An 18,711-nucleotide genomic window follows, 5' to 3' on the forward strand; every position below is an offset into this window, starting at 1 on the left:
ATCATCGTCTGGGAAGACCAGGTGATGTCAATCTCAAAGGTTTTAAATGCCCAGACTCATCTGACCTTGCCCCAACAATCAGCACCATGGGTTCTTCTAAGCAGTTGTCTAGAAAACTGAAACTGAAAATAGTTGACGCTCACAAAGCTGGAGAAGGCTATAAGAAGATAGCAAAGCGTTTTCAGATGTCAATATCCTCTGTTCGGAATGTAATTAAGAAATGGCAGTCATCAGGAACAGTGGAAGTTAAAGCAAGAAATCTGGAAGACCAAGAAAAATATCAGACAGAACAGCTCGCAGGATTGTGAAAAATACAATTCAAAACCCACGTTTGACTGCATGATCCCTCCAGAAAGATCTGGCAGACACTGGAGTTGAGGTACACTATTCCACTATAAAGAGATACTTGTACAAATATGGTCTTCATGGAAGAGTCATCAGAAGAAAACCTCTTCTACGTCCTCACCACAAAAATCATCGTTTGAACTTTGCAAATGAACATATAGACAAGCCTGATGCATTTTGGAAACAAGTTCTGAGGACCGATGAGGTTAAAATTGAACTTTTTGGCCGGAATGAGCAAAGGTACGTTTGGAGAAGAAGGGGCACAGAATTTAATGAAAAGAACCTCTGTCCAACTGTTAAGCATGGGGTTGGATCAATCATGCTTTGGGGTTGTGTTGCAGCCAGTGGCACAGGGAACATCTCACGAGTAGAAGGAAAAATGGATTCAATAAAATTTCAGCAAATTTTGGATGGTAACTTGATGCCATCTGTGAAAAAGCTGAGGTTAAAGAGAGGATGGCTTCTACAAATGGATAATGATCCTAAACACACCTCGAAATCCACGGGGGATTACATCAAGCGGCGTAAACTGAAGGTTTTGCCATGGCTTTCACAATCTCCTGACCTCAACATAATTGAAAATCTATGGATAGACCTTAAAAGAGCTGTGCGTGACAGACAGCCCAGAAATCTCAAAGAACTGGAAGACTTTTGTAAGGAAGAATGGGCAAAGATACCTCAAACAAGAATTGAAAGACTCTTGGCTGGCTACAAAAAGCGTTTACAAGCTGTGATACTTGCCAAAGGGGGCCGTACAAGATATTAACTCTGCAGGGTGCCCAAACTTTTGCAGACGCCATTTTTTTGTTTTCTGTTATTTTGAAAGTGTAAATGATGGAAATAAAATCTAACTTTTGTTGACATATTATAAGAATGTCTAATCTGTAATTTGATGCCTTTTGGAGATTTTTCCATCTTTCCTTGGCTTCTTTTATGCACATTAATACAAATTTTTAGCTGGGGTGCCCAAACTTTCGATCCCCACTGTACATGTGTTTTTGGCATTTTGTGGCCAAAACATTCCTCTCCTGAATGTGATTCTTCTGCGTTCAGGAGAGGGTCATTTAACTGCCCCTAAACTCTGTTGCTGCTAAACTCTAATAATAGCCTATGTGTGCATGGACACAAAGGATTTTATTGAGTTGAGTTTAGAGGCCAAAATCTCTTAAACTCACGTTTATGAGCAACAGTGTACATAAGGCCTTAGAGGCAGTCCGTTCCATTCTAAATAAGTTGGAGAAAGGCCACAGTAAGACAAACTCCATCCTTTTTCGGAACTAAAAATGGAAAAACCAAGGAATAGTGAGAAATCCATACCAGAATGACAAACATCTGTATCTAGGTGATATGAGTGGTCTTCAGCTGGTTAATTTGACTCTGTATACTAGACACTTTCTCATGGGTTCACAACCTTGATGGCCAGGAAAAGGAGGCGAGTGTGTGCCCCCCTCTTCTACCATAGTAGCCCACATACCTTCAACATTGGCAGGGTATCTTGCAGTGGATGGGGGAAGCAGAACAGCCCCCTCCTTGCAAGGTTTTTACAAGGAAATGGCATGCGGTTCCTCTAAATTTCAAGTCAGTCCCTTATCCAGGTCTGCATTGGGTGGCCAAGAAAGGGACACTCTCCCACACCTTGTCCCTGGAGGATGCAGGGAGGGGGGGAGAGGGTTATCGGAATCTGGAAACCCCCTATGTGATAAGGAGGCCACCAGATATCTGCCCCTCAAGGGAATGAGTACAGGGTATGTTAGTACCTCTTATTCATTTCCAAAAATATTTCAATGTAAAAATAAGCACCCACACAGTGACTAAGTCCTTTGTTTATTTTTAAATTAAATTCTCCCATCGCACTCCATCTGCAAAACTACAGATTCCCAGCTGGCTGCTTATAGGTAAAACAACCGGCCAGGGGATCCTAGGTGACCTCATAGAACAAATAGTGTTACTGCTGCAAAATGACATTCCCCAGCTGATGTTTGTTTATTAAGTTCAGAGGTTTGGGACAGTTCACCAAACTATGAACAGGCTCATGTGCCACACAAAGCTCATCTCTTATCTTAGAACATTTAAATGTGAGCGTTTTAAAACACTTGCCAGTGACATTGTAATATTGACAGAAACATTGACCTCAGCTGTTATTTTTTCAGTGCTGGTTAGGAAATGAGGAAAATAATCTGTTTCTTATGACAGTATTGATCTGTTGACCTTTTAACACGCAAGATCCTCCAATGCTATATCTTACTGTTCCCGGCAAAGAAGAAAGAAGATATGTAGTAAACTACACAATTTCAATGTTCTAATGAAGATCACTGAATGGTGAATTCTGCCTTACATTGCCAAACTTTGCACTACCGTGCTGAATAGGGCTTCAAATTTCAAAAAAAGTGTACATGTCATGTTTGGTTCCAGTGATTTATGTTCCTAACCTTCATACTCCAAAAATCACCTACTGCATTATAGAAAGTTTTTGGAAGGAGCCCAGGAGGCTTCTGTTTTACAACAAAAACCTTCCCGAAATTTTAATTCAGGTAAACCATAGTTGTAGCCGTAGCCAAATTGTGTTGGCTCCACTTAACATATTTTTTCACTTTTTATTCAGTTGCATGTTTTTCATAATCCTTCCAAATGACTGATTGCAGTTTGTGTAACAGTGGGAAATACATCCACTGTTATGAGGGTACAAAGAATTAAACCCAAAGCAGACTGCTCCGTGTTTCATAGCATTTTACTAATACATTTAATGGTTTCTAATCAGTGTTTCAAGAACATACAGTATTTACAGGGGTTTGAGCTTTGCTGATGCATTGGTTTTATGTTTTCAAGCTGGAAAAAAAAGGATTTAATCTCTCTAGAGGAGCTGAAATGTCAATATACAGAAGGCTTATATAGCCAATTTTATTTTGTTTGTTCAGATTGAGGAAGGGTTAGAACTCATGTCAGGTTAGAGCTCATTCATTCCATAATGTGAGTCATGACTTACATTATAACATGCGTTACTGTGACATGCTGTAGATATGTACTGCATCCCAACACATAGCTACACTGTGCTGCAATACACCTGCATTAAAGTGCATTGCATAATTCTCAGATATACTGTATATGCCCTGTGCTCTGCTTTGCACTTCCAGAAAATGGTGCAGGACCTTTTTTTTCATGCATTGACAACCCTTTGATTTTAAATAGGCTGCGGAACTCAATGTGCATGTTGCAGCTCACCGTGATATAATGTGAATGGGTCCTTACTGCCACCCATGTCCCTGGGTAAACACATGCTCTCTTTTTGTCATGGACCACTGTCACCAGGACTGGAAGTGAGGGAAAATCCAAACTTTTGATTTTTCACCAGAATAAGAATAGAGGGGAAATATTTGAGTGGGGACCCTTTTTTCAGTGACATCTAACAACTGTTTTTTTTTCACATTTTAGTGATCTCTCCATTTCCTATATACTAGAGATACAGCAGGAAGTGAGAGGAAATCTCTCCAGGTGGCAAAAATAACCTGACAGGTATTTTAACTGCTTCCCATTCCCGTTACCCTGCATTGGCAGCTCCTTCACGGCTCACAGAGCATGCAGTGGGGAGCACAGTGATTCCTGTGTCGCCCAGACACCACGGATCACATTACCATTGTGTCTGGGTGATCACATGGTCTTGTACCATGTGATTGCTGTGTCCAGTCAAATTAATCACATAGTACTCAATGGGAACCAAAAGTAAACATTGATTCTCTCTGCTCTCAAACAGATCAGCTGTGAGAATAGAGAGAACTGATGCATCAGCCTGTCAGTGTCACAGTGCATGTACACTCACAGACTGCAGTCCAGCCATCCCCAGTGTCCCTGACAGAGCTCTGAGGAAGAGGTTGTGTCCTCGAAACGCGTTAGCCAGTTTGTCATCCAGGGTTCCATCTTATCAGATGTTGTTTGGATCATACATCTTGTTCAGTTTGACATGCCTGTGTTTTTATGTCTATTGTGAGTATGATACTTACTTTGTTTCTTCAATAAATATTTTAAACGATAATGCACTAGGTCGGTGCGCCCTTTTTCTGTTTCTCCATTTGCATCCAGTGTATTTGGACCACCCCGGTCTGTTGAGAGCAGCAAGCAGTGCATATTCCAGAAAATTCCAACACTCCTATTGGGTCTACTGAGTCTTTTCCTAGCGCAGGAGAAAAGTGTTTGTTGTACTGCAGACACAGTACAGGAGATGACCAGAGACTGCGGACACAGTACAGGAGATGACCAGAGACTGCAGACATAGTACAGGAGATGACCAGAGACTGCGGACACAGTACAGGAGATGACCAGAGACTGCAGACATAGTACAGGAGATGACCAGAGACTGCGGACTTAGTATAGGGGATGGCCAGAGACTGCAGACATAGTACAGGAGATGACCAGCGACTGCAGACAGTACAGGAGATGACCAGAGACTGCAGACAGTACAGGGGGTGACCAAGAGACTGCCGACAGTACAGGAGATGATCAGAGACTGTGGACCTTTGGGGTGGGAGGGGGAGCGGGTACCTGAATTTGACAGGTACCCACTCCCACTTCCGCGGAGTTGTCCACCCTTTAGTGTGGGCACCCGGCTGTGACAGCTGGGTGCCCACTGCGAATACGCAAGAAGCGCTGTGCTTTGTGAATGACCTGGTGTGTTCTGGGATACATGACAGGTCCCAGAAGACACCAGGCCAGTCACAAAGTGCAGCGCTTCTCGCACATGCGCAGTGAGCACCTGGCTGTCCCTGGTCGTACCCACACTAAAGGGAGGACAACTCTGCGGAAGTGGGAGTGGGTACCTGTCAAATTCAGGTACCCGCTCCCCCTCCCTCCCCAAAGGTCCACAGTCTCTGATCATCTCCTGTACTGTCGGCAGTCTCTTGGTCATCCCCTGTACTGTCTGCAGTCTCTGGTCGCCGGGTTCACACACTAAAGATGCCGGCGCAGGAGGACCGAGGAACAGGTAAAGTCCTGCTGAAGAGAAGAGCTGAGCGGCCAGTCCGCTATTCTGACATGGTGTCGGCAGCGGAAATACCGGACCGGCCGCTCCATATTTGCTCCATAAGACGCACTGACATTTTCCCCCCTTTTTTGGGGGAAAAAAGTGTGTCTTATGGAGTGAAAAATACGGTAGTTTGTTAACACAGAATGGGGTTGATTTACTAAAAGTGGAGAGTGCAAAATCAGGTGCAGCTGTGCATGGTAGCCAATCAGCTTCTAACTTGTTCAGTTAAGCTTTGACAAAAAAAAATCTGGAAGCTGATTGGTTTCTATGCAAGGCTGCACCAGATTTTGCACTCTCCAGTTTTAGTAAATAATCCCATGTGTATTAAATTACGTCTATTTTTTTTTTAATAAAAAAGTTTTGGCTTGAGAGATACATTGAAATATAAATTGAGATTTCAGGTAATTATTCTGTCAGTATTTAAAAATACAATAAATATATCTGAATACAGCCAGACCTAGATGAAAGGATATTTATTTGTCTGTATTATTTTTCACTTTGAACTGGCTGAGAATCATAGGAAATGTAGGCCAGTGACAGCTTGAGTGTTGAATGTTGATGATATTTTTTTTTTTTTAAATCTTCTTTTAGTAATTAATGAAAACCAGCGACGACAACTGGAAACTGTGAGCTACTCCTCTCGTTATGCCCTGGGACTCTTTTATGAAGCTGGCACACAGATTGACGTCCCCTGGGCAGCCAAGTACATCACCGATAATCCCTGCATACGCTTCATCTCCATTGATAATAAGAAACGCAATGTAGGTCAGTGCTTCCATTATTCCTCTTAAATACAGGGACAATGGAGGGTGTGGATCATGAGATATGCTGCGTAATTGAGGGCTGCAGCTCTAAAGAGAATATGTATTTAGTTACAGGCCTCCGGGAATGAATACAATGTCACACTAGGCCAGTAACAATAAGGAATCCATAATACCTCCTGATAATATTCCTTGACAGCTTCCTGGCCAGGGTATATTGAATATTGGTTTATGAAGCCTCAGGTGTGCTGTTCCTATAATGTATGACCTAAATGCAAGACAGAATGCCATGGTTATTTTACTAGCTGATTTATAAATAATGTAGAAAAGGGCAAGTAATGATGTGGTCGCAGTAATCAATCAAATGTTAAATTTACATTTCTGTTATTTGCGTTCAAAATGACATCTGGAATCTGACTGGCATTATGTTCAAATTGCCTGTGGCCCATAATGTACAGACAATTGTATGTCTGGGCAAAATAAAAAAAAAACAATATTCCAGTACATCTCTGCAATGCATGCACATTTCCTCATGCTTTGTCTTTTTATAAACATTACAGGCAGCAAAAATGTTGGCCTGTTCATCTGCTAGAAATCCAGTGTGTTAGTGTAACTAAACCCACATCATAAAAAACTATTAATAAATGCTGTAATACATGCTGTTCATACTCACTCATTCACTATGGGATTTGTTTTCTATATTCTGTAAAAAAAATATGGTTGGTTCTGCTGTTCTCTATCTCCCCCTCCTGTCTATGTCCCCAATGCAGCTTTCAGCATCCCACACTTAAGTTAGATACATGCAAACCGAAAATTGGCCGAAAACTGTTAGTTCAGCAGGAAGTGGATGACTTTTGTCCTGTTTGTACAGCCATTTCTGGAAGAAAACCAGCATCTGATCAGTCCTGGCAACCAATGGCTGCCAGCACTGATCAGTATGTTGTGGTGTGTGTGTGTGTGTGTGTGTGTGTGTGTGTGTGTGGGAGGGGGGGGAGGTGGGTAGTCTTGTCAGAACACAAAAGCACAGCGAGGGAGATTGCCGAACTAACATCTAGTAAAGCGTTTTGCCAGTTGACCCTGTGCAGTATATCTGCTCTTCCTACACAAGCCCCAACCAACTGACACCATGGCTGCCATAAAAGAGAAGTATGGCTAAATCTTTTTTGGTCATACTTCTCATGTGGGTCACAGGAGTCAGGCTCCAGGCTCTGGAAAGATCCCTACAATAATGTCGGGATCCACCCAGATACCTGATTGGAAGCTGGCTCAGCCTCTCAGCATTCTCAGCCTGAAGCTGGCTCAGGCTCTCATAGAGAGCCTGAGCCAGCCACCCCCTCCCCCACCCCCAACAGCTTGGCTGTCCAAGTAAGTGCTGGAGGGACAGAGCTGAGATTGGTGACTGACAGTCAACGCTCTCTACTCAGAGCAAATCGCGAACTGAACGATCAGTGATCGCTCAGTTCTCAGTCTTAGAGCCTCTGTGGGACAACTGCAGCATCACAGAAATCCTGCAGCAGGGAGGTGAGTATGTAGGAGTTTTTTTTTCTAAATCCACGCTTCTTCTTTAACCAAAGCTCCTTTCAGTGTCCCTTCTAAACCTGATGGCTATGGTTCAAAACCCATGCAATCAAATCCACCAGGTGAAATCAGGCAAAAATTTAATTAGGATTTAACAAATTATTGTGAAAACAAGGCCGAATCTAAACCATAAACCTAACCCCAACCTCCTGTTTAAGCTTTCAAAAGTAAGATTGAGGCAGTGAACTCAAACTTTTTTTTTTATAACACACCAGTTAATGGTAGCTCCTATTAAGCTGTTTTTCAGATGTTCTAAAACACAAAGTAGGGGTAATTCCCACAAGTTAGGAGCCACCCAGCTTGAGTAATTTGGATAAACGGGAAACAGGTAGAGTTCCAGACAGTCAGTTTGTGGACTTTTGGGCTGATTGTCTGGTGCACCATCCTTTTACTGTCTACTGTTTAAGATGACAACATAGTGCCTCTGCTACACTGAAATCCCATGCTTTGTTGTCAGCCCTGCCCAATTATCCCTTACTGGTCTATAGGACACCTCCTCACCCTCTGGTTTTTTTTGTTTTGTTTTTTCCATAGCATAAGGCAAATGGGTTCTGTAGTCAAAAGGGTAGGACTGGGCAAGGCAGATAACACTGCTTTGGATTTTAGTGTAGCATAGTGCACTGGAAGTTAGGAGATTAACTTCAGGATCAACAGGCCTTTTTCTATACTAGCAGCATTTATAAAAGGACAAACATGGGAAAATTTGCATACTTTAAAAGATAGGTTCACCATTTAACAAAAAAATAATAAATGCACATCTTTTTGCACGTAATAAAATGTGCATTTATTTATTTTTGTTGAGCGTGGAAAGCATTGCACCAGCAGTCAGCAGATCACTGGTGCCTTGCAGGTCTCCTGCAGACTGTCAGTGTAATCTATCTGCCTGTACATCGTACGAGTAGACAGTTTTACACAGAGAAGAAGAATCATTGAGTTATCAGAGCGCTCAACAGTGCCATGGTAGTTCATTGAAAAGTACAAGCTGACAGCCACAAAGGTGGGTGGAGCCCTGCACGGCCGCGTTTTTTTAAAAATTGTGACCGGGGGAGTAGATCCAGTCCTACATTAACATGTTATACCCTGATCATGGGTGTAGCATGTTATGAAAGGTGAGCTTATCCTTTAAACATACTGTTCAGAAAGGCAGAACAGTTAGATTTCAGCATTTATTATCAAAGTAAATCAATTAATCTGACTGGGCACCAACCTTGTTCTTCTTCAGTTTTCCAAATGGGCCCTCATCATTTTTTTAAATTCAGTTTTAGCAAGGACTTCAGGCTTGTCTGTAGGCTCTGTACAGACAGGCACCAGCTGCTAATGTAACACTGGCACTTATCTAAAACCCTTAGCCATATTAGACAGAATAAAGAGTGCAGCCTCAAAGTGGATCAAAGCTGCAGTCTGTTTTTAGGTAACCTGTATCACAAGTCAGAACTTCAGCCACAGAAGCTTCTTTATTGTAACTTCTATTTTAGGTTAATGATATCAATTGACGTGGATCTGAATATGTTTATCTTTAGTGATCTAGAACCAATATGTGGCTTGTGAATTGCGAGAACAGCTTCTATCAGAAGTTTCTGAGACAGGTATTTGATTTGTGGCAAAATCTCTTTTACTTTAGAGTTGCATAGAGAGCCTTAGAGAGCCATAAAGCACAATATACTTTTCTTATACCTGGTACTTACATTCTCATGCCTATGATCCTTACATCTAAAGCCCAACTGAATACACAGTTTAGTAAACTGAATAAATTCCAGGTGTATCAAAACAAAATTTTCCAAAGTCTTACAGTTTTGCTTTCTTTGGAAAGCAAAAGTAGCCACAAAGTAGAAAAGGCTATCTATTGCCAGCATAATTACAAAGTTAGTCTGATTGAAAAAAAGACAGAAGTCTATCTAGTTCAGCCAATAAAAGGGGCAAAAATATACAATCCTATATACTTAATCCTATACCCACAGTTGATCCAGAGGAAGGTAAAAAAAATAAAGCTTGATCCAATTTGCTCCAGCATTAGAAAAAATTCCGTCCTGATCCCCTTAGAGGCATTTGAATATTTCCTGGATCAACTTTACCTATAAATATTAGTATCCGGTTATATTGTGTACATTTTAGAAAGAATCCAGGCCTTTTTAAAAACAACCTACTGAGCTGGCCAGAAACAGCTCTTGAGGGAGTCTATTCCACATTTCACCGCTCTTACTGTGAAGAAGCCTTTCTGTATGTGGAGGTTAAATCTCTTTTCCTCCAGACGTAAAGAGTGCCCCCTTGTCCTCTATGATGACCTTAAAGTGAATAACTCTACACCGAGTTCACATATGGATCAACTATGTATTTATACATGTTGATCATATTCCCCCTTAATTCAGTTCCTCTAATCTTCTCTCATAGCTGAGCTCCTCCATGCCTCTTGTCAGTTTGGTTGCCTTTCCCTGCACTTACTCCAGTTCCCCAATATCCTTTTTTTAAAGTGGCGCCCAAAACTGAAAGTGGTATCAGTCAGGAGTGAGAGTCCCTGGAAAGCTGATGAGTATGCCATCTGGTCCAGGTGCTTTATTCACCTTTACTCTGTCCAAATATTTCTGGATCATATCAATTTTGAGCCATTGTGGCTCATTTGTGGCTGTGCCAATATAATCCCCTTTATGAACATGAGCTCCCCCATGCTCCTTTATATACACAGAGCTAATGAAGGTATTTGATAAATTTGGCTTCTCCTTGTCCCAAGTCACCCACTCTAGAATATTTTGTAAAGGGCCTACATGCTCAGACCTGACCTTTTTGCTAGTAATATATTTGTATAATTTTTGGGGGTTTGTTCTACTTTCTTTTGTAATTCGTTTTGAATTTGTGTGGGCTTGATTTCCTTTTTACATATTCTGTTATATTCTTTGTAACATTTAAACGATGATAGTATTTCTTTATTTTTTTTTAAGTTCTTTTCCTATTATTTATAGCTTTTTTAGGTTTGGACGTGAGACACATAGATTTTATTTTTAGCCTTTTATACTTATTGCCCATGGAAATATATTTTGCAGTGTGTTCACATACAGTCTTTTTTAAGAATTCCCTTTTCTGTTCTGTGTTCATCTATGCCAATATTCCCTCCCAATCTAAGTTTTGGAGAGCAGCCCTCATCCTTGGAAAATTTGCTCTCTTAAAGATGTGTTTTTATCTTTCCAGTATGTGTTTGTTGTTTACAGCTAACATTAAATGAAATCATGTTATGTTCACTGCTATCCAGGTGTTCTTTTATATGAACATTAGTAAAAAGCTTTGCATGGTTTTAGATTACCATGTCCAGCAGATCATCATTCCTAGTCGGAGCCTCTATGAACTGTACCAAAAAATTGTCTTGTAGTAGGTTTATACATTTTTTCCCTTTAACTGTTCCAGCACTGCCTATACTCCAATTAATATTGGAGCATATAAGCATGTTTTGAAGCAGTTGGGCTGTAACTGCTAAATTTTCTTATGGAAATACACAGAGATATACTGTACAGTATAGGACACACACTAAAACTCTGGGGTCTGGTTGTCAAATAAAGTACCAGACTGTGGTTAAGCACCTGTTCACCTACCAAGCTTTCCACGCCTTTTTTATGTTTTTCCATTGCATATGTGGTAATGTATTGCAGTGCTGTCTGTTCATTTTATGTACAGATGTGGGTTACTCAGTTCTCAGATTTTACACATTGAGGCTGTCAACTGATTGCTTGCATCATGCAACATTTTACCCCATATGTGGCTAAACATTAAATGTGTGCTTCCTAATGGCATTTTTCCACAACCTGATATATATTCTTTTATATAATGTATATACACTGATCAGCCATAACTTTATTAGAATCCAGCTCAAATTGAGTAGGTCCCACTTCTGCTGCTAAAATGGGCCTGATCCATTGAGGCATGGGCTCCACTGGCCTCTGAAGATATGCTAAGGTATCTGACACCAAGCCGTTAGTAGCAGGTCACTGCCTCCACCAGTTTGCCTTTTTCCTATACTGCATTCTGGTGCCATCTCTTCCCCAGATAAGCAATGCACATGCGAACCGGATATCGTATGTACTCTCCAGCGCCTCAGGATATGCACAGCCAAAAGGGAAGCCAAGGGTACCAGGACAGCGGCAACCAAAGGAAATGTTCCAGGGGTGCAGCCCTCCTCAGACGGGGAAATCAGCCACTGGATAGAGAGAAAACAGGTGGCGCACACACCTAGTGCATTATCCAAGGTTTATTGTAGGAATGAGATAATAAAAATATACTCACAGACGAAGCATGTATTTAAAAAGCATATAAAAATGACAATGGCCACAACGGCAGGCAAGGTGTTCTCACTGTCAGTGCGGTCAAATGGCTGACGCGTTTCGGGGACGAATCCCTTTCCTCAGAGCTGATGACCAACCTCTGATGCTGATGTATGATGTATGGACAGAAAGAGCCTCACTGTTGATGCCTCAACAGCTCTGAGGAAAGGGATTCGTCCCCGAAACGCGTCAGCCATTTGACCGCACTGACAGTGAGAACACCTTGCCTGCCGTTGTGGCCATTGTCATTTTTCTATGCTTTTTAAATACATGCTTCGTCTGTGAGTATGTTTTTATTATCTCATTCCTACAATAAACCTTGGATAATGCACTAGGTGTGTGCGCCACCTGTTTTCTCTCTATCTAAGCAATGCACATGCGCCTGACCATCACATGATGTAACAAAAATGTGATTCATCAAACCAGGCCACCTTCTTTCATTGCTCCATGGTCCAGTTCTGACGCTCATGGGCCCATTGTAGGCTCTTTTGGTTGTGGACACAGGTCAGCATAGGCACCCTGACCTGTCTGCAGCTACACATCCCCATACACAACAAACTTCAATGCACCGTGTGTTCTGACATCTTTCTGTCAGAATCAGCATCAACGTTTTAAGTAATATGAGGTACAGTAGCTCTTGGATCAGACTACACAGGCCAGCCTTCCCTCCCCATGTGAATCAGTGAGCTTTAGCCACCCATGACCCTGTTGCCAGTTTGTCAATTTTCCTGCCTTGAACCACTTTTGGAAGGTCTGACCACTGCAAACCGGGAATATCTTACAATAGCTGCAGTTGTGAAGTTGCTCTTATCCAGTCATCTAGTCATTACAATTTAACCCTTGTCAAACCCAGCCAAATCCTTATGCTTGCCTATTTTTTCTGCTTTCAACACATCAACTTCAGGGACAACATGTACACTTGCTGCTTAAATTTCAGATGTCATTGTAATGATATAATCAATGTTATTGACTTTACTTGTCAGTGGTAATAGTGATAATGTTATGGCTGATTGGTGTATATAAAGTTTGAAATAAAGACGACATCAAAGCTGTTTGAAAGTGCTGAGTCTCAGGATCTTGAGTTGATCTCTAGGGACCTACTAACCAAGGTGTGCGCAAATAATGCTGACTTCATTCTTTGAATAGGTGTATAAATATCTCACTACCTCATGGTGCCTAGAGGTTGCATCTTTGGAAAATGCTTGATTAAGTGGCAGATTAATTGCGCTGGGTGTTTTAAATTCTCGGGTGAGGTTTCTATGGTGTGGAAATATGCCATGGACAGGATGAGGTAACCTTTCAGCTGTTAAGGAGAAACCATCACTGCAAAGAAGGTACAGAGAATATTAAACAGAAGACAGGCAAGTGGATATTACTAGAATAAAAAGAGAGAAGTTGCAAAATTTATTGCACATTAATCATATTTATGATGGGAAAACTGTTCCATTTAGGGAACATTTTTTTTCAGTTCTCCAGTGTTTTTTTTTAGAGATATAAATCAAGGACACAAAAGCTGTTTTAATTGTATTGCAGCGACCCTTATTATATTTGTGGTGATGTTGTGTGCTTTAAACGGCAAGTGTGAAGGATGGGGGGGGGGGGTGCACTACATTGGATAAAGTGCTTGCACATTGGTGCAGATCATAATCACTTTTAAGAATGTCCTTCTCTGAATTAATTTTTGATTCATATCTGTACAAGATGCCAGGTCTATAGCAGTCTATGGAGTAATCTCTGTAACAGAGATTGAATCATAGGTCATTGAACCAACAAGGTAAAGGAGGAAGAAACTATGGTGGTGTGAGCACTGGGTCTATCGTGAGAAACCATATTAATTAATTGGTTTTCTAATCTGTCCAATTGCTTTGTCGGTAGACATATTGACTGTTCAGTACTCCAAAATTAAAAGGAAAAAACATATTTGGCTTATATTCTTTGAGAGCCACTATACCGTTGTCAGACACCAGCATGCCACTTCACCGGTCCAGCAAATTGAAATCCCTGCAGCTTCATCTCTCTGTACTGCTTAGCCAGTGTGGACCAGAGGGATTCTAACTGGTCAGCACCATCACATCAGAGGGCCCTGACAAATCTGAATGTCTTGCCTATCCTGTCAGCACTGCAAATAGAGGAGAGAGAGTTTGGAATTTGAAATCCCCAGACTGGTGAAGTGGCATGCCAGTGTCCGGCAGCGGAGGATAGCGGGATTCCAGTACTGCAGGACTAGAGGGGATGGGTAGGGAGGGTGTCAAGTGTTAGATCGCCTTACAGATTTTCTGTATATATATATATATATATATATATATATATAATATATATATATTGTAGACCTCCAAGGACCCATGAAATTATAGTTATACTCTACCATGCCTTGATTCCAGTCCGTAGTTGCCCAGGGTAAATGTATATACAGTGCATTGAAACACATGGTTCACGCATGCTCAGCATGCATTCCCTTTATATAGTGGCATGCTATGAAAAGGGACTGCGGCATCTGTTATGTAGTTTATTGATTTGTATTTTCATTTGTGTCTGCACAAAAAAGACAAAAACCAACAACTTTTTTTTCACTTCTATTTCTCAGTTTAGATATTAGAAATTAATGCTTTTTCTCTCTTGGCCAACTATACATTCAGAACCCCTAATTTACAGAACAGGTACAGCCTAATATGGAGCTAATTATTTCAAAATGCATACAGCTAACTCACACTTGTTGGCCATCATCAGTGCAGTATATAGAAACAAGTTCTGCTATAAATACGAGCTTGCTGGCGAAGACATGACCTGATGGGTTATATGTTCTTTTTTAATTTTACAAAGCCTTAAAAATATATATATCAAGGAAACAAAGAGACCTTGTCCACAGCAAGCAATCCATTTTTTTTATCTGTCATGTTCTAAACAGGTGGAAGAAAAAAAGATTTAAGTGTACCTAAATGTGAAACTGATGTTTGAGAGTTAGATTTAGTTAAATGTTTATTGGTATTCTCAGTTAAGAACTTGGGAACTCTTGGCCTTTCTACAAGTACTTATTAATATATAATGCAAAATGAATTTCATTGCTGGAGCATTAAAGCTTCTGGATGTTTTTCCTGTAATGGGTGGTAGGGCACTGAGATAAATAGCTCTTTGATGAGATTTTCTTGCATAATAAATGAAACAGAATCATATAGAAATACGGAAACTACCAAATTAATGGAACAACCAAATTTAGTAACTTTCCTGTCTGCATCCTGACCGAAGGCAACAGCTAGAACTCAGTGCTGTTTTTCTGAAAGCAATTTTCTGCTTCAGCCATGGATATTAGGAGTACTTTTTATGTAAATCTTCCATGAAAACAACAAGTTCATATTCTGAATGGAAATTGGAACACACTCGCTGATGAACTAAGAGAGAGGAGAGCCCCTTTTCACAGCTGTGTTATTCTGTTGCAGTTATGGCTACAATTATTTTATTTCCTCCTTGAATTTCATCATTATCCAATAACATTCAGATGTGGCCAAATGCTCCAGGCATGGCCAAAACATCCAGATGACTGAATTCAAGTTACCGTTTGCCTCATGTTCTGGGTTCTTTGCAATTTTCTTTTGCTAAGGTAGACAAAGCTGGTAATATCTGGATTAAACTACAGAGCTCAGGAGCATAGTAACTATATAGCTTTGTTGGGATAATTACAATTGTCACTACTAGTTGTACACTAATTCTGTTGTAATTCAAAGGATACGTTCTTTGTAAGGTGCATTGAGACTCTGAACCTATGTAATATACACTTCCTGACACAAATGTTTTAAGATCATTATGTAACTGATCTACAAATACTCCAGGACAGGGCCTGGCCAATGGGTATGCAGAAAAGGTGGTCACTGCTGCATGCTGTTGTTTTTCTTCAATTTTTGGTTTTGCGTGTTAGAGAAGGGAAGATCTATGGAAGTGGCTACAATGTGTGCATTTCCATGTAGAGATAACTGAGCATCTCTCTGTGGACACATGTAACTTTTCACATAGTACATGGACAATAAAAAGATGGTTATCTTTGGTCTTGATGGTAAGTTGAAAGAAATTTTCTAGCATGCTCCCATTTTTTTTTTAATTTGGGATGCTCCCCACAACATTCCATACTCTATGTGACAATAAATGACAGTACTTTATCAGATATCTTTGCCTACCCTTATCTTTGTTTTGTCACACTATGAAACACAACTAAATGCAATTGGAAAAGGGTTTTTGTTTTGCCCAAAACAGATCCTTTCAATGCATGCCATAACTTTTACAGTTACTAGTGTGCTTATGATAGCTCTCAATGTCTCAATGAAACTGTCAAGCCATCAAATGGCTGGAGTCATAGCTGATCACAGCTAGCTGTCATAGCTGACCTGGCAACTGTGGATCAGACAGAGGCTAAGATGGCAGCTTCCTTGGTTGTAAAGGATAGAAGGGTTTAGTTCCACTTTAAAGAGCATGCATTGCTTCAGATAATCACAAGTACAGACACATGACACAGTAGGTAAAGTAGACCCTGCTCTTGTTCAGAGAGTACTCCATGCTTATGACAAAAAGGGAATCTTTTTCCCTGAAAAATCAAGTGGTGACATATCATTTGTACCAGTAGAAAGCTGCGAAGGGTCAGTGCAAGGCATGACAAGTGATGGAGGTCCAGTGGGAGCATCAGGTCCTTTGGCCGCGCTCTGTGTGTATTCCCACTTCTCCGGTGGTGTCCAGGGCTCGGGGAGTAGCAAAGGGGCGCAAGGAGGCTCACAGGGATGATGTCACCGCATGGACCGGGTTTCCAAGATGGCACGTGTTCGGAGCGTGCCCACTCCTTCGTCAGTCCATCACTTGACATGCTTAGCTGTTACCTATCTATGTGAGTGCAATTTTACCATTAAATCTGCCTGATTTTAACCGTCTACACTTGTGGCACTGCTGTCTCTCTTCTCTAATGACCCAAAACACACTGCAAAAGCAAGGCAGGAGCTTTTGAAGGAAAAGAAGTGGAATATTCTCCAATGGCAAAATCAGTCACCTGATCTCAACCCAACTGAGCATGCATTTCACTTGCTGAAGCCAGAAAGACCCACAAACAAAGAACACTTGGGCTGTTTCGTTTTAATTTATTCTGGTGGCATACAGAGCCAAAAGTATGAGAATTGTGCCTGTGTCCAAATATATATGCACCTAACTGGTGTCAGTCAAAGTGTCATAAGATAGGCAAAGAGTGGCTCTGCATTATCACTGAACCTGCTTTACATCTGAAATCATGTGACCAGCTCTGGAGGGAGCCCATAGCAGTATGTTCTTAGAGGTATGTATTTCAGAAAGTCATTTAATACATACTGGTGTAGGGCAGCAGCATAGCTAATGAAGACATAAAATACCAACAGTGGTAATCACTCTACTGCTCGGACGTATTGCACTATGACACTGCTGCACACTCTCGACACAGATGTGAAGCAGGTGCCGTACACAGCTCTGCCCAGCTTTATGTAATAGGCACTGCCGGGAGAACAGTGTAGGGGATGAAGGTTTAACAAACATGTATCAAAAAATGCCTTCATTTCTAAAATAACAGCAACAAATGTTTTCCTTTAATAACTGGGTTGAGAGAAAGCCTTGCATTAGTCACACTAGCAGTTCTAGAACCTTTAATTACTCTTTGGTTATATATAGCATTATATAATTTCTTCCTCTGCTAATATGTCATAGCACTTTTCATTTTAAAAAGGCAATACACACTTCTGAGAAATGATGATAGAACAGTTAAAGCTTAACGTATAGAACTCTTACAAACCGATCACATCATTAACATTTGTGTGTATCTTGGCCCCAAAATACGGTGTGGTCTGAAGTCAGTTTGTCATAAAATATAATGGCAAAGAAGACCTGAAATAAGACACCAGTAATTAATGCATTCATATAAAAATGTAACCCAAGCATTACAATTCTGAAATTACACTATTAGGTTGTATTCTAAAAAACGTGCACTCCACTATATTCCCCTTTTTTACCCAATCCTACCTCCACATCTTTAACAAATAATCCTTAACCCAAAATGCTTTGTGTCCAACTGCTGCAGCTACAGCTATTTATGCTGGTCCAGTAATAACACTGTAGAAGTCTATACTGAGCTCCTTTGGTCCTGTAACATGAACTATATAGTTTTCTCGTCCAAGGGAAAGAGCAAAATTTATAACAAAACTGTTGACAGCCTAGTTTTTTTTTATTACTTTCAATAAATTTTTATTGAAATATTTCAGAATACAGGTCATAACATAAGGAAACGGGTAGATTCAAACAATGCGCTGCTAGTCACTAGGACTATAACTGCCATAAACAATTCCAATCATAGGCATAACAAAGGTCCGCAAATAACCGCAACAAAAAACCAGTGATATAAAGATGGTTCATAGCTAACTGGTGGAAGTTTTGACAGCTAACAAAACAATGACCAGGAGGCCTTACTAAATCCAGGTGGATAATGAGCTCTGTTTCAAGATGGAAATAAGAGAAAAAAAATAAAGTCTCTGCAACAGGAAGACATAGAGAGGTGTTGGAGGAAAGTGAAAAAAAAGATATGGCGGGGGGGAGGACATCAAAGACATCCATGCCGAGGCTTTGAAGCTTAGTGCCTATAAAGAGGCATAACTCGCTAGGGGCATTGAAGGATGAGCATACTTTACCCATGGAGTCCATACCATAAGGAATGTGTGTC

At 40.8% G+C, this 18,711-nt stretch overlaps 1 protein-coding gene across 2 annotated transcripts in view; it reads left to right on the forward strand.

Moving 5' to 3' along the window:
• The window catches only part of RNLS (renalase, FAD dependent amine oxidase), a 147,818-nt gene that overhangs the window by 100,006 nt on the left and 29,101 nt on the right, over positions 1 to 18,711 (forward strand). For both annotated transcript variants that reach the window (XM_089692788.1, XM_089692789.1), the window contains exon 5: positions 5,951 to 6,124. In XM_089692788.1, the coding sequence (XP_089548914.1) occupies positions 5,951 to 6,124 (174 nt within the window). The remainder of the gene's footprint in view (positions 1 to 5,950; positions 6,125 to 18,711) is intronic.

The sequence above is a fragment of the Staurois parvus genome, unplaced genomic scaffold (genome assembly GCF_062004578.1).
Source record: "Staurois parvus isolate SC_StPar_1 unplaced genomic scaffold, SC_StPar_1.0 ptg000604l, whole genome shotgun sequence".
Taxonomy (NCBI): Eukaryota; Metazoa; Chordata; class Amphibia; order Anura; family Ranidae; genus Staurois; species Staurois parvus.